General features: G+C 36.1%; 1 protein-coding gene across 2 annotated transcripts in view; it reads left to right on the top strand.

The window, feature by feature from the left end:
• The window catches only part of LGSN (lengsin, lens protein with glutamine synthetase domain), a 45025-nt gene extending 35184 nt beyond the window's left edge, over positions 1 to 9841 (top strand). Inside the window, exons 3-4 of one of the 2 annotated variants that reach the window (XM_050788646.1) lie at positions 28 to 194; positions 4560 to 9841. In XM_050788646.1, coding sequence (XP_050644603.1) covers positions 28 to 194; positions 4560 to 5759 — 1367 coding nt within the window. In that variant the 3' untranslated portion in view covers positions 5760 to 9841. The remainder of the gene's footprint in view (positions 1 to 27; positions 195 to 4559) is intronic. The other variant, XM_050788645.1, reaches the window with a different exon arrangement.
• The last annotated feature ends 3800 nt before the right edge of the window (positions 9842 to 13641 follow it).

Below are 13641 nucleotides of genomic sequence, written 5' to 3'. Positions count from 1 at the left end.
TAGAACCTATTTTTTTTTATTTTGCAGATTGCATGAGGGACAGCAGTCAAATTCTGGCCCCACCTCAACTCTCTTCTAGAATGAAACACATTAGACAAGCCATGGCCAAAAATCGCCTCCAGTTTGTACGATTTGAAGCAACAGACCTCCATGGCGTGTCCAGGTCTAAGACTATCCCTGCACACTTTTTTCAAGTGAGTTTAACACACAGTTGTGACTGAATGTAATTTCATGACCATTAGCAGGCAAATGGTTCTTATTACTGTTTCTTATTTTCTTGTAATCTATACAGCAATTCAAGCTGAAAATCAATAACTTATTTTGTTTCTTCCCTTGTTCCTCCCAAACATGTTATTGCTCCCCAAGGAGCTAAACGTGTACTCTTGGCTCTCAAACAGCAATTTCTTTACCCAATAGAAATACAAAACTAATTAAGACTGGTAAATTTAGTCCTTCTGCCTTGAATAATTTTGCTCTACAGAATTATTTTTTCTCCCTTACTGCAATTATGAAGATTGTATTTTATTTGACACAAGAAAATTGCAACAGAAGACCCAAGAGCAAACATAAAGAGGAAAAAATGATTAAATAGAAATAATTTGCTAGATAAAAAACATATTCCTTTCGGCTCCAAATTCTGATAAGAAAATAGTCCATTGTTGTTGGATGACTTAATGAATATTATTAAATTCCCGAAAATGATGATATCAACAAATACTGTGTTTTTGTTGTTTTGAGACTTCCTTAAATTTTTGTATCAGTTTTTGTCATGTGTTTATTTTGATGACTGAGTTGTTGTGTTAATTAAATATCAAATTTCTTAGCAAGGGACATCAGGTTGGTACTATTTAAGAAAGTGTGAAAGTTAAGCATCCTCTAGGTTTAACTATTTTAAAATATTATACTTTTATCACATTAATATCAGATTCTAATTGTTAAATTTGCTTCATGTTGGGAAAAACTGGACATCTTCAAAAACACTTTTTAAAGAATTCTAACAGATTCAAACTTGTTTCTTAAGGAATTATTTGGAGCTGCTTGCAGATATTGTTTCCTCTTCATCCAGGCAAGAATATACGTTGTTTAATTTTTATAAAAAATGTGGATTTTCTTGTGGACAGGCCCAGAATATAATTCAAATGAATCTCTTCCAATCATAAGGAAAAGTAACTGGCACTTTAAGTACTTGCCAGAGACCTCAATATAAAACTGTTTGCTATTCAGTTTTTATCAAATTTTAATCATTTATTTTACTAATGGCACCTACAAGTCCATATATAGGACATTACTCTAGTTTCTCAGTGGAATCCTTTTACAAAAATAAAACAGTATGCTGCTTATACTTGCTAAGGATTGATATAATTGACACAAAGAGAAAAATTCTGCATACTATTTTTATCCAACTGTTACTGAAAATATTTTTCACTATTTTGTTCAATATCCCACATATAAAAAACACTTTTTTTTCTAGAGTTTAGCTAGAGAAAAAGTTTGTCTATCATGAGAATTTTATTGTAACTCATTATACACCTTCTCAATGGCTATATTTATTCTTAGTCCCAGTTTCCTAATAACTAACTTCACTATTTCATTACCTCGTTATTATTATTTTGTTCTCATTTAATGATCATAGAGTATCGATATTTTTTTAAGAAGCCACTTTAAATTCATTTTTGAAACTTGTGAAGGTATAAATAGTGATATTAGCACAATGAATATTTGTAATTTAAGACAAAATAATTTATTTTGGAAAATTTGCTGTGACTAGACATTAAAAATAGGTTTAAGAGGCCAGGCGCAGTGGCTTATGCCTGTAATCCTAGCACTTTGGGATGTTGAGGTGGGCGGATCACCTGAGGTCAGGAGTTTGAGACCAGCCTGACCAACATGGTGAAACCCCGTCTCTACTAAAAATACAAAAATTAGCTGGGCCTGATGACAGGGGCCTGTAATCCAGTTACTTGGGAGGCTGAGGCAGGAGAATCACTTGAACCTGGAAGGCAAAGGTTGCAGTGAGCCGAGATCACGCCATTGCACTCCAGCCTGGGCAAAAAGAGTGAAACAGCGTCTCCAAAAAAAAAGAAAAAAACAGATTCATCTGTGCAAAGTAACCTAAATATCGTGTGTGTGTGTACTTTATTCCATCTCAAAAAAAAAAATTCATTTGTGCAAAGTAACCTAAACATTGCATGTGTGTGTGGTGTTTAAGGTTTAAACCTTACAACCAACTTATATTATCTCTGTTCTATCAAAAGTGTTGATTTTTATTTAAATTATATGCAAATAATGTAGGCTCTTTCTATATTTGATCTAGCCAAAACATGATACATTGCTATAGACTCGTAACTAATTCTTGGCTTATTTCAAAAGATAACCTTTACTATGGTCCAAGTTTCATTTTTGATAAGGATTTAAGTTATTCTGCAAACATTTTATTGAGCCCATAGTGATCTATATTGAAGATGAAGTTGTTCCAGTGCTTTATATCTATAAACGCTGCTTCAGACAATATATTATCATGAGTATATTCATGTATATTCATATATTTCCCATAACTAATAGAGAGTAGTTTGCATTCTCTATGTCCAAAAAAAGAATAAAGCAAATTACAGTGCCAGAAAAGAGTGTTCAAAAAAATATGGATTAAATAATCTAAAGAATAAAGTGTGACTTTTTACTATTTTTTGAGTTCACGAAGGACTATTGGAGTGAAATGGCAACCCAGCTGTTCTCTACTACTCACAGCCAAGTGAATACAAACACAGATTTAAATTGCAGGAACTCATAGAAGTCTCATGAATAAAATATATTATTTCTCATTTTAGTTATGTAAAGAACTAATATACGGAATTTCAAACTAAAAAACTGACAAGCAGGGAAATGACATTATTGCTTATAGTGAAAATATGAATTAAAGGATTCCATGCTATAGTATTCAAATATCCCACAGTATGCGTGCGTGTGTGTGTGTGTGTGTGTGTGCATAAAGTTTACATGTACAGGTCTATGAGTGAGTTGGAAAATTAGGTAGGCACCAAATAGTGTTTGGTTCACTCAACTTTATTATTAGTGAAAGTAGACTTGGATCAGTTCAGTCAAATAGCATTCAAAAATGTGTGTAGAGATGGTGGAAAGTGAAGGAGGCAGTGGTTCATGGGCAAATGCAGAAGAGTGAACCAGTAAATTACTTTGGCTAATACCAGCCCCTCTTTGATAGCCATGCTTCTTGGATTCTGGAGGTAACATAAGAAATAGTCTGGCTTCCTTCCACCATGTGAGGATACACAAGAAGAAGCCATATACGAACCAGAAAGCAGCCCTCACCAGACACCATATCAGCTGTTGCCTTCATCTTGTACTTCTCAGTCTCCAGAACTAAAGAGGAATAAATTTCTGTTGTTTATAAGCGGAAAAAAAGAGAAAGAAAGAGAAAGAAAGAAAAGGAAAGCATCTGGCTTACAGATTGCTAGGTTGTTTTATTAACCTCATGATCTTCACTGACTTCATGGGAACCAACCTTTTATACTCAGTGATTTTTCTCCATCTATTAAAGTAACCTTCAACCTTGTTGATATATCTAATACATAATTTCCAGAAATTGTTTTACGCGTCTGTTCAACTTAATAACCTTATCGCTTCCCTGTTGCCTGGCACAGAGCAAAAGTTAAATAAATGACCAAATTCACTGAAACCTAGAAATAAACGACTAGAAAGTACCTTAGCAATCGTCTAGTCTAACACGTGTTTTACCGATGTGGAAGCTGAGGCACATAACCCAGTGACTTGCCAAAATTCACAGAAGCAATTAATGAAAGAGCTAGGATGAGAAGGCAGATCTGTTGACACCCAGTTCACGCTGACTTGAAGGTTACAACATTTTGGAAGCTCTAACTTTGGAGTTACAGGTCCACATTCACAGACAAGGGTTCTGGGACTCTCAGACAGTGAGTTTTTTAATTCTTAAATGGGTTGTAAGAGTGAATAAAGAGAGGAATGCAGCTGTCAGCGTCCTGGCTCCCCTGGTGTTAGGACAAATGTGCTGTGTGCCACAGTATTGACCATAGTCTGCAATTTGAGAAGGATTGAGAATTGTTTACTGTAGACTTTTGAGGGTCAGTTAACTCAGGGTTACAGTAAAATAAGCAAAAATAAAGCCTTATCTGAAGAATTAACAACTGTACTATAAAATAAAAAGTGCTTCAGGAAGTACTTTTGATGATGATAATTTCAAATAATTCCATAAGGCTTTACCTTTATTTTTTGCTATAACGGATTTTCTTTATCATTATATCTTTTATTTATAACTGCTATTTTGAGATCTAAGAGCATTTAAGGCCTTCAAGGCTTAAAACATTGCATTGTTTGGGGGTTTTATTTTAAAATATTTGACATTTATCTGATACCAAGTTAGTGTTAACCAACAAATGTTAAACATATATATATATATATGTGTGTGTGTGTATATATATATATTTTTTTTTCATTAGCAAGGCTTTTTCTCCCCCAACCCTTTTGTTTGTTTTCAAAACCTAATTTCTTCATTTTTTTTCCTTCTTTAGGAGAAAGTGAGCCATGGAGTTTGCATGCCCCGAGGTTATCTTGAAGTGATACCGAATCCTAAGGACAGTGAAATGAATCGCATAAGAGCCACATGTTTTAATAGTGACATAGTCCTAATGCCAGAGATATCAACCTTTAGAGTTTTGCCATGGGCTGATAGAACTGCAAGAGTGATATGTGATACTTTCACTGTGACTGGTGAGCCTCTTTTGACTTCCCCAAGGTACATTGCAAAGAGGCAGCTGAGCCAGCTGCAGGCCTCTGGCTTTTCCCTGCTTTCTGCTTTCATCTGTGATTTCTGCATTTTTGGTGTGCCCGAATTTTTAAATTCAAAGACTATATCATTTCCTGCTTCAACATTTTTAAATAACCATGATCAGCCCTTCATGCAGGAACTTGTTGATGGCTTGTATCACACTGGAGCAAATGTCGAGAGTTTTTCCTCCTCTACCAGGCCTGGTCAGATGGAAATCTGTTTCCTGCCTGAATTTGGCATTAGCTCAGCTGATAATGCATTTACCCTCAGAACAGGTGTCAAAGAAGTGGCAAGGAAATACAATTACATTTCCAGCTTCTTCATTGAGACTGGATTTTGTAATTCAGGGATTTTGTCTCATAGTCTCTGGGATGTCGATAGGAAGAAGAACATGTTTTGCAGCACTTCTGGAACTGAGCAGCTGACGATCACTGGGAAAAAATGGTTGGCAGGACTCTTGAAGCACTCTGCCGCACTCAGCTGCCTGATGGCGCCTACTGTTAGCTGCCGAAAGCGTTATTCCAAGGACCGTAAAGACCTGAAGGACAGTGTGCCTACAACGTGGGGATACAATGACAACAGCTGTATATTTAATATCAAGTGTCATGGAGAGAAAGGCGCCCGGATAGAAAATAAGCTAGGCTCAGCAACAGCAAACCCTTACTTGGTGCTGGCTGCAACTGTTGCTGCAGGCTTAGATGGACTTCATAGCAGTAATGAGGTCTTGGCTGGTCCAGATGAGAGCACAGACTTTTACCAAGCGGAAACTTCTGAGATCCCTTTAAAACTGGAAGATGCCCTTGTGGCACTGGAAGAAGATCAATGTCTGAGGCAGGCTCTAGGAGAAACCTTTATTCGATATTTTGTTGCCATGAAGAAATATGAGTTGGAGAATGAAGAAATAGCTGCAGAGAGAAATAAATTCTTAGAGTATTTTATTTAGAATAGAACTCATAACTACTCCTTTAGAGATGTAATTGTTACTTAAAGCTAATCTACCAAAACAAAGACTGAACTTTTGTAATTAACAACAGTAACAATAACAAGACTAGGAATGCTTTTGACTTTTTTTTTTTTTTTCCCCTCCATGGAATATTTGACAGATGAAGTAGGACTGCTGAGAAGATTCTGATAACAGAAACAAACAACAAAGTCGTGGTGAAGCTACAATATGCAAACTTACCAGATCTTGTCAGTTAGTCATTTCCTATGTGTATGTTGACCTGGATAGGAATATCCAATTTTGGGGGGCAATAAATATATTTGCACATTAAAAAAAAAGACTTAAGCATTAGAAAGCAAATTTAAATGACTAAAAAAGAAAAAAAATAAAAGGAGGAAAAATTTTAATGGTACACATAGGTTATGACTTCCAGGGAGACAAATATACTAATATAGTCTTGCTAATCAAATAATATTGTGAATCTAGGTTGTGTGCATCATTATGGTCTTTCTAAACAAGTTAAATAAACTTTTGCCAAAATAATGACAGGTAGGCAGTTTTCCCCTAAGTCACTTCTCTTTTCACGCTTTTCCACTAGCTCTTGAAAAGCTTATGAATTTCAAGGTTATAATGTCCTCAAGAAACAAATCCCTAAGGAACAGAATTGGAGCTGGGAACAACGAGGTCAGATTTTAAAAGTAGTTAAAGCCTTTCTTTAAACAATGCCTCGTATAGAAGTTTGATACATAAAGTATAGATAGAAAGAAGTTTGTGTGTGAGGGTAGGCGGGCTCTGTCTACTCTGCTTCACTCTTTGAAACTAGATGTCCCTCTGAAACCTCTCGTGCTCTGTGGAGTGTCAGAACAACTTCCCAGCTAGCTGGGGCTGTTTGGAGTTTAAGTTTGTTATTCAAATTACTAAATCTGCTGCTCACAGATCTTGGTACCTCCCCAGAGAATATTACATGTTCCAGGCCTTTGTTTGAATGAGATAATATTGTAACTATCACTAAAGTTTAGCTTCTTTTGGGAGGAAGTCCAAAATCCACTTACTAGCAAATGAAAATGTTGTTCTACTGCTTAGGATCAAACAGCAGATTTTATGTTCAATTAAAACTGACTGTGGTTTCAATTTAGATAGCAAACACACAAGGAGAGGATGAGAATTTGGCTCAGATCCTCTTATTAAAATTCTTAGTACTCAGTAGCTTAAATAGTGAAAGTCAGTCTGTCCTTCACTAATTACTCCCTTCTTTTCTCCACACACAAAAGAAGTGTGTTTGGATACATAAGAAGAAAGTTCCCAGCACTTTGGGAGGCCAAGGCAGGAGGATTGCTTGAGGCCGGGAGTTTGAGTCCAGCCTGGACCACATAGAGAACCCATTTCTAAAAAAAAAAAAAAAAAAAAAAAAAAAACAACAAAACAAACCCTGGCATGGTGGCATGTGCCTGTAGTCCCAGCTAATTGGGAGGCTGAGAAGGGAGGATCGCTTGAGCCTCAGCATTTGAGGCTGCAGTGAGCCATGATCACACCACTGCACTACAGCTTGGGGGACAGAGTGAGACACTGTCTTAAAAAAAAGAAAAGAATAAAATTCATGGATGCATATGGGGTAGAGAAAAAGATAGTGTAGGGTAGGTGGGGGAAGGAAGGGAATCTGTCCTGAAACCTCCAAAATGAAATCCCACACATTACATCATGTGAGGGATAAGGAAGACTCTCATGCCAATTTTCTAATTGTCTGCCTATATTCATTTCCCCCTCTGTTCTCAGTAATAAAGCCTCAATATGTTCATTGAAAGCAATGAAAAATGAAATGATATTTCTGAGCCTTCATTAAGGTTGGATGTGGTCATGTTATTAGGTTCAGTGCAAAGAGGTGAAAGTAGAAGTGTTGTATGTAAGTTCTTTAGGACATTTTCTTTTCTTTTCTTGTATTTCTTTTTTTTTCGAGATGGAGTCTCACTTTGTCACCCAGGCTGAAGTGCAATGGCGGGTCTTGGCTCACTACAATCTCTGCCCCCTGGGTTCAAGCAATTCTTCTGCCTCAGCCTCCCAAGTGGCTGGGATCACAGGTGCCTGCTACCATGCCTGGCCTTTTAGTAGAGATGGGGTTTCACCATGTTGGCCAGTCTGGTCTTGCACTCCTGACCTCAGGTGAACAGCCCGCCTTGGCCTCCCAAAGTGCTAGGATTACAAGCGTGAGCCATCATGCCGTACCACACTTTAGGACATTTTTCTAAGTGACGGATGCTGTGTACTCTGCCTTTTCTCTCTAGCTACCTTCACCCTTCCTGCTGACTGGCCTACAGATAATATGGCTAGGATAATGTCCTTGGGAAGGAAGGTTTGCTCCACAGGGTGCAGTAATAAGGTGGAACCTCTGCTTTGTAGAGCAGTTTGACTTGCCTACATCCAGACATTTACCTGAGAGAGAACCAAACTTCTATCTTCTTTAGGCCACAATGGTTTTGATTCTTTGTTAGTTGCAATGAAATTTTTCTCTTTTGCATGTGTGTTTTGAATGTGTGTATGTGTGTGTGTGCGCGTGCGTGCATATGAGTGGGGCATTTGAGGGATTTGGGGATGAAAGAAAAAAGGTATAAGAACCAGTGAAAGACCACTTCCTCAATATTCCCACTTCTAAAGAGGATAATCCCACTTCTAAAGAGGATAATCTGAGTTAATCAAAGGGATCCACACATGCAAAAAATGGGATTGGCTCTAACCTATCCCTATAAACTGGCATATCCCTTTATAGTCCATAGGCCTTAATGAAATGTGTCTAATGCATTGACTTCATTTTACCATAATAAGTAAAAGATGCTGTAAAAAGTCTGTTAATCACAGTGTTTGAAGCCCTTTTTTCCCCTTTCACATTAATAGCATAACTTAAAACACAGTACTCAGGATGCCATGTGAAGACATTATATATATTATCTTCAGAATTAAGTGTACAGTAGTGAGTCAACAGAAAATATTCAGCCATAGATTACAAATCAGTTGATAACGTAAGTTGGTGTGGCAGTCTCCACCAAGATTTCAGTCAGGTGTGTGCTGATGTATATTCTTGTTCTTTAAGGCAACCCGAAAAGAGGCATTGGCCAACAGAGTTCAGGGCCAAAGACAAATTGGGGTAGGTACATGTCAAAATCAGTTACCTATTTTTCTATTTCTTTCATCTGTTCATAGGCTTTCTATTGTTGAAGGGACTTTCTACTGATGCTTCTACCTTCTTAGGCTGGGTTAAGAGGGTCAGACATTCATTCAGCAGCACTTATTGAGCACCATTTGTGTGCTAGGCCTTTTGCTGGGAGCCATTATACTAGGGGAGACCAAAACAAAGATGAGCAGACAATGAAAGAGTTTTGGATCTGGGTGTCTTAAGCAGAACAGAAATAATTTTTTTTTGGAGGCCTAATGCTGAAAAAAACTATTTGGAAAGCTTCTTTATGGCTCGAAAAGGGTTTTTTATGAATAGCTTTACAAAAATTACTTTCTTATTTTCATTTACTATAATTGTTCTAATCAAAGCTTAGGGGAAAAATGTGATTACTGAATTTAAAGTTGGTTATTAAATGAGTATACATAAGAAATGTAAATTAAAAGCGATAATGTTTTAAGACTAGAAACTAAAACATTAGTATTGTAGTAACAAGTTTCTATTTTCAAGGACATTCTATAATCTAAAATTTCATTTTACAGTGTCTGAATAACAGCAAAGCTTGAAATGATTATTTGAAGGCAATGAAAGATAAAAAAACTTTAATCTGAATAAAAATGGAAAGCATACAGTGAAGTCTGAGCTTATCAGTAAAACAGAACAGTCTATTGACATATCTCCAGTCATCTGTTTGACAAAATATACTTACCAATATGTTTATGATATAGATATAAATGGACAATACCTTTAACCCTGGGTTTTCTATTATAGGGGTTAGAATTTGTATCTTTAAACATTACCTATGTGCACAGTGCCTTCCCTATTAAAGCTCTTCTCATGCTGCCTAAAATTAGGGGTTTGCATGATACTTCCTAATTAGGATGTGAATTCTAAGAATAAAAGGAACAGATCTTACTTACATTTGCATTAATACTTCTTGTTCCTTGCATATTTTCTGGAATTCAATTAATGTTTAATCAATCAATCAATCAATCAATCAATGCATATGTTATTAGCATAATACAATACTGTGCTTGTTCAGTATAAAACACACAAATTCACATATCCTGAGAGAGGGAGGAATAGAGACAGTGGAGAAGACCAACAGTTTGTGTTTTTTCATTGATCCTACAATTTCTGCCATTAGAAGAACTTCTTCAGGTTTTCTGCTTCTAGAAACTCCTGAATAAACACCATTTGATTAGCTTGATGGGGATCAAAAGAACAAGAACAACAACAACAACAACAACAACAAAAACAAAACAAAAAAAGAGAGAGCAAGGTGAAGTTGTCATGTTTTTTAGCCATGGGGAACCTTTCAGTAGCTCTCTTACATTTGTGGAATCCCTCTTCTTTGGGCTCTTGTCTCCCAAGTAGAAGTCAGAACCTCACCTTCCCAGTTTCTCTTGCTGCCATGGTACAAGGACCATGCAAGATGCAGTCATAAAACCCTCAGGGACTCCACTCTGCTGAGCCTGAAGGAGGCAGCAGCGACAGGCATCCATGGGTGCCATCCTGGGGTGGCATTGTGGGGGGGCATTGGTTTTGCTATTGTCCAATGCCAGTGGCTGTCAGGTCTCTGGAAGAGTCAAGCATAGCTTCTGAACCTGATTTTCTGGACCTCCCAGATTCTATTAAATATCTAATTTTTTAAAAAAAATTCCCTTTTTCTTAAAGTAGTTTGAATTTTTAAAAAGAAGCCTGACTGAAAAACAGTATATAAAAAGACAAGCAACGAGCAAGAAAACTTTGATAAGGGAGAAGAAGAAAGAAAGGGATAGAATTACCCTTAATCAGAAGACTAGGAACAATTGAATGTGTATACTAGATACAGATTAAACAAAGGTTTATTAAGCTCCTAGTACATAACATACATCATGTGGGCACTTTCTCATTCATTTCCTTATTTCATGCTGTCTACAATTTTATGAGAAAGGTATACTTATTATTTTTAAAAACAAGAGATTTAAGACCCTAAAAAGTTGTTGTGTTGAAAGAACTAGGAATCAAATCCAGGTTTCTACTCTCAGTCTCATGGTCTCTGTGCTACACCAAAATGCCCTTCACTACACGGACTCAGCTGAGTACAACACCGAAAATTATGCTGAATATTACATTTTAATTTTAAGGCTTCTAGGCATTAAAATGAACAGACGTAGGTAGTAGATATGTGCTTGATATCTCTATCCAGACCAGAAGATCTTATCAAAAGTATGATGCCATAACATTATTTCAGAACTTTTGTCAGATAATAGTAATTCAAGCCTTAAGTAGTTTCATAATTTTTTTGAACACCAAAAAACACCTGGCTGAAATTTCTGACCGTCCTTAGAATTTGAAATAGTGCCAATCATTTATTTTGTTTCATTTTAAGAAATATTATTTGACAAGAACTCAGCATTCATTGAGAGCATAAAGGATTTGATACTTCTCTCTGGCTGCTTAAGAAATAAAAGATAAGAAAACACATTGAGTTTTGAAAATAGCCAACCTACATGGAGGGGAAATGTGTAAATTAAGGCAAAAAGAAATTGGCTGAGAACCTGCTACACAATGACATAACAAAGCTTTTTCTTTTCTTTTCTTTTTAAGATGTTCCCTAAGATTAATACAATCAGTTTTACCTGGAAAGAAAAACAACACTTTAAATAATAACTATAAAAATTTAATGTTTATAAAACCGCTAATATATGATTCATTATATACAAATGAATATCAATTTATTGGGCATATCCAAGAGACTACTGGATAAATTGTTACATTATAGAAAAGTTTTCAAACATAAGCTAGAGGGCAGCAACGTACCATTAAACAGTCAGTGTTGGTGGCTCAGAATTCAGTGCAAAGCTGAATATTAAACATAAAAGTAACTGGATTTCAAATCTAGTTACTGTGAATAAATGAAAATTGAAAAAATGTATTAGAAATACTAACAGCAGAAAGGCATTCCCAACCACATGACTTGCATTTGAATATATTTAGGTTAATAGATATTAAATACAGGCTCAATATCAGAGGGGAAGGGGGAAAGGATTGTTGGCAGGATATGATATTACCAATATTTAAGGGTATATTCAAGAGATGTAGAAATATAAAACCGCAGAAACATTAGCTGCATTCTGTGATGCCTAAAATTAATCTAAATGTCTTAAATTTTGGATGACTCTGCAATGGATTTGAAATAAATAGATCTGAAAAGAACTAAAGAAGAAATCTTTAATAAACTATGAAAAAAAGAAAATCCAGTAATTTGTTACTTTGGAGGTTCATTAAAATGAATCACATTATAAGAGCTTCTACAATATCTACAAGTTAAATAAATGCTAAAAAGTGTTTGTCTTCTTTCTGTGATCACTAGAAAACATATATATCAATTCACTTTTTATGAGGTAAACAGAAATTATGATACTTTAGTGTTTGAAGTGAAAAACGATTATTAGATAGATAATGAATTGTTTAAGTTAGACACTAGGTAGCATTTTTATTCAATTTTTGAAATAATTGCTTTTGAGAGCCATTTGTATGTAAGTTACTGAAGGGGAAGATACAAAACTGGACAATACATGTTTTACTCCCACAAAGAGTTTTTAACTTAATTAAGAGAAGTGTTTCTAAATGTCTATGGACAGAGGATAGAATTTATGTTGTGAGGAGAAAACAAAGCAGCATAGGGGAGGATGACACTGATCAAACAGTGCGAAGGCTTGGGCTGGATCACAGATTTCCTTAGCTCCAACCACCTTTCTCACAGGATGGCAAGGGTTATAAGGCCCCATGACCTCAGCACTTGAAGAAGGGAAAGAAATGTGGCTAGGAAGGGGCAGATAAAACTAACTCTAATAGGGCTGTGTCTCGTGGCAACACTTCCTTAATTCCCTGACAAAGAACAGGCGTCTTATATCAGACTTATCACCTTTCTACTTTCTCTCTACTTTCAGTGCAAGTGGTGCCTCTCACTGTTGTCAGAATCCCACCCCTCTGGCCTTCTCATGCACTAATGCTAGTAATACCCTCTCTCTACTGTATCTCCAGTAATGTCCCTCTCCGTTTCTTTCCCATCAGAATTTAACATGTTGACATGGTTGCAAGGTGCATAATGCAACACACACACATGCTCACACACACAAGGACAAAATCTATTAACCCCAAGTACCCTTCTCACTTCTCTCCTTCTCTTTAAAATCAAACTTATTTGTTAGGTTACATGTCCTGGCTCTTTCTACTTCCTCTTACTATTTACTCCCCATAGCTTCCTGTCACTGCCCCTAAATATTTTGGTTTCTACCTCCACCAATCCACTCCAACTGTTCTCATTAAGATTAATAGTAACCTCCCTCTTGTTAAATACAGGGGATATTTCTCATTCATGTTTTATGACTAGTAAACAGAATTTGAAACTGCTGACCTCTACCTCTTTGTCAAAATCCTTTTCTGTTGACTTGCAAGACAATAGAGGTTCTAGATGTTCTGTCTCTGGCCACTTCTCAGCTTTTCAATGTCTTGTGAATTCCTCTTTTCTGCCTGAAATTTGATGTTGATTATTATTCAAGATCCTTCCATTCTTGGTCCTTTCCTCCCTCTAAAAATTGTCCCTACAACATCTATTTGTTATTAATATTATTTTCTATGGATTAAGATATTTATTTATTTATTTATTTATTTATTTATTTATTTATTTTTGAGACAGTCTCATTCTGTCATCCGGGCTGGAATGCAGTA

Source organism: Macaca thibetana, chromosome 4 (genome assembly GCF_024542745.1).
Source record: "Macaca thibetana thibetana isolate TM-01 chromosome 4, ASM2454274v1, whole genome shotgun sequence".
Taxonomy (NCBI): domain Eukaryota; kingdom Metazoa; phylum Chordata; class Mammalia; order Primates; family Cercopithecidae; genus Macaca; species Macaca thibetana.
Note: the sequence above shows the minus strand (reverse complement) of the source record. Positions and strands in the feature narration are given on the sequence as shown.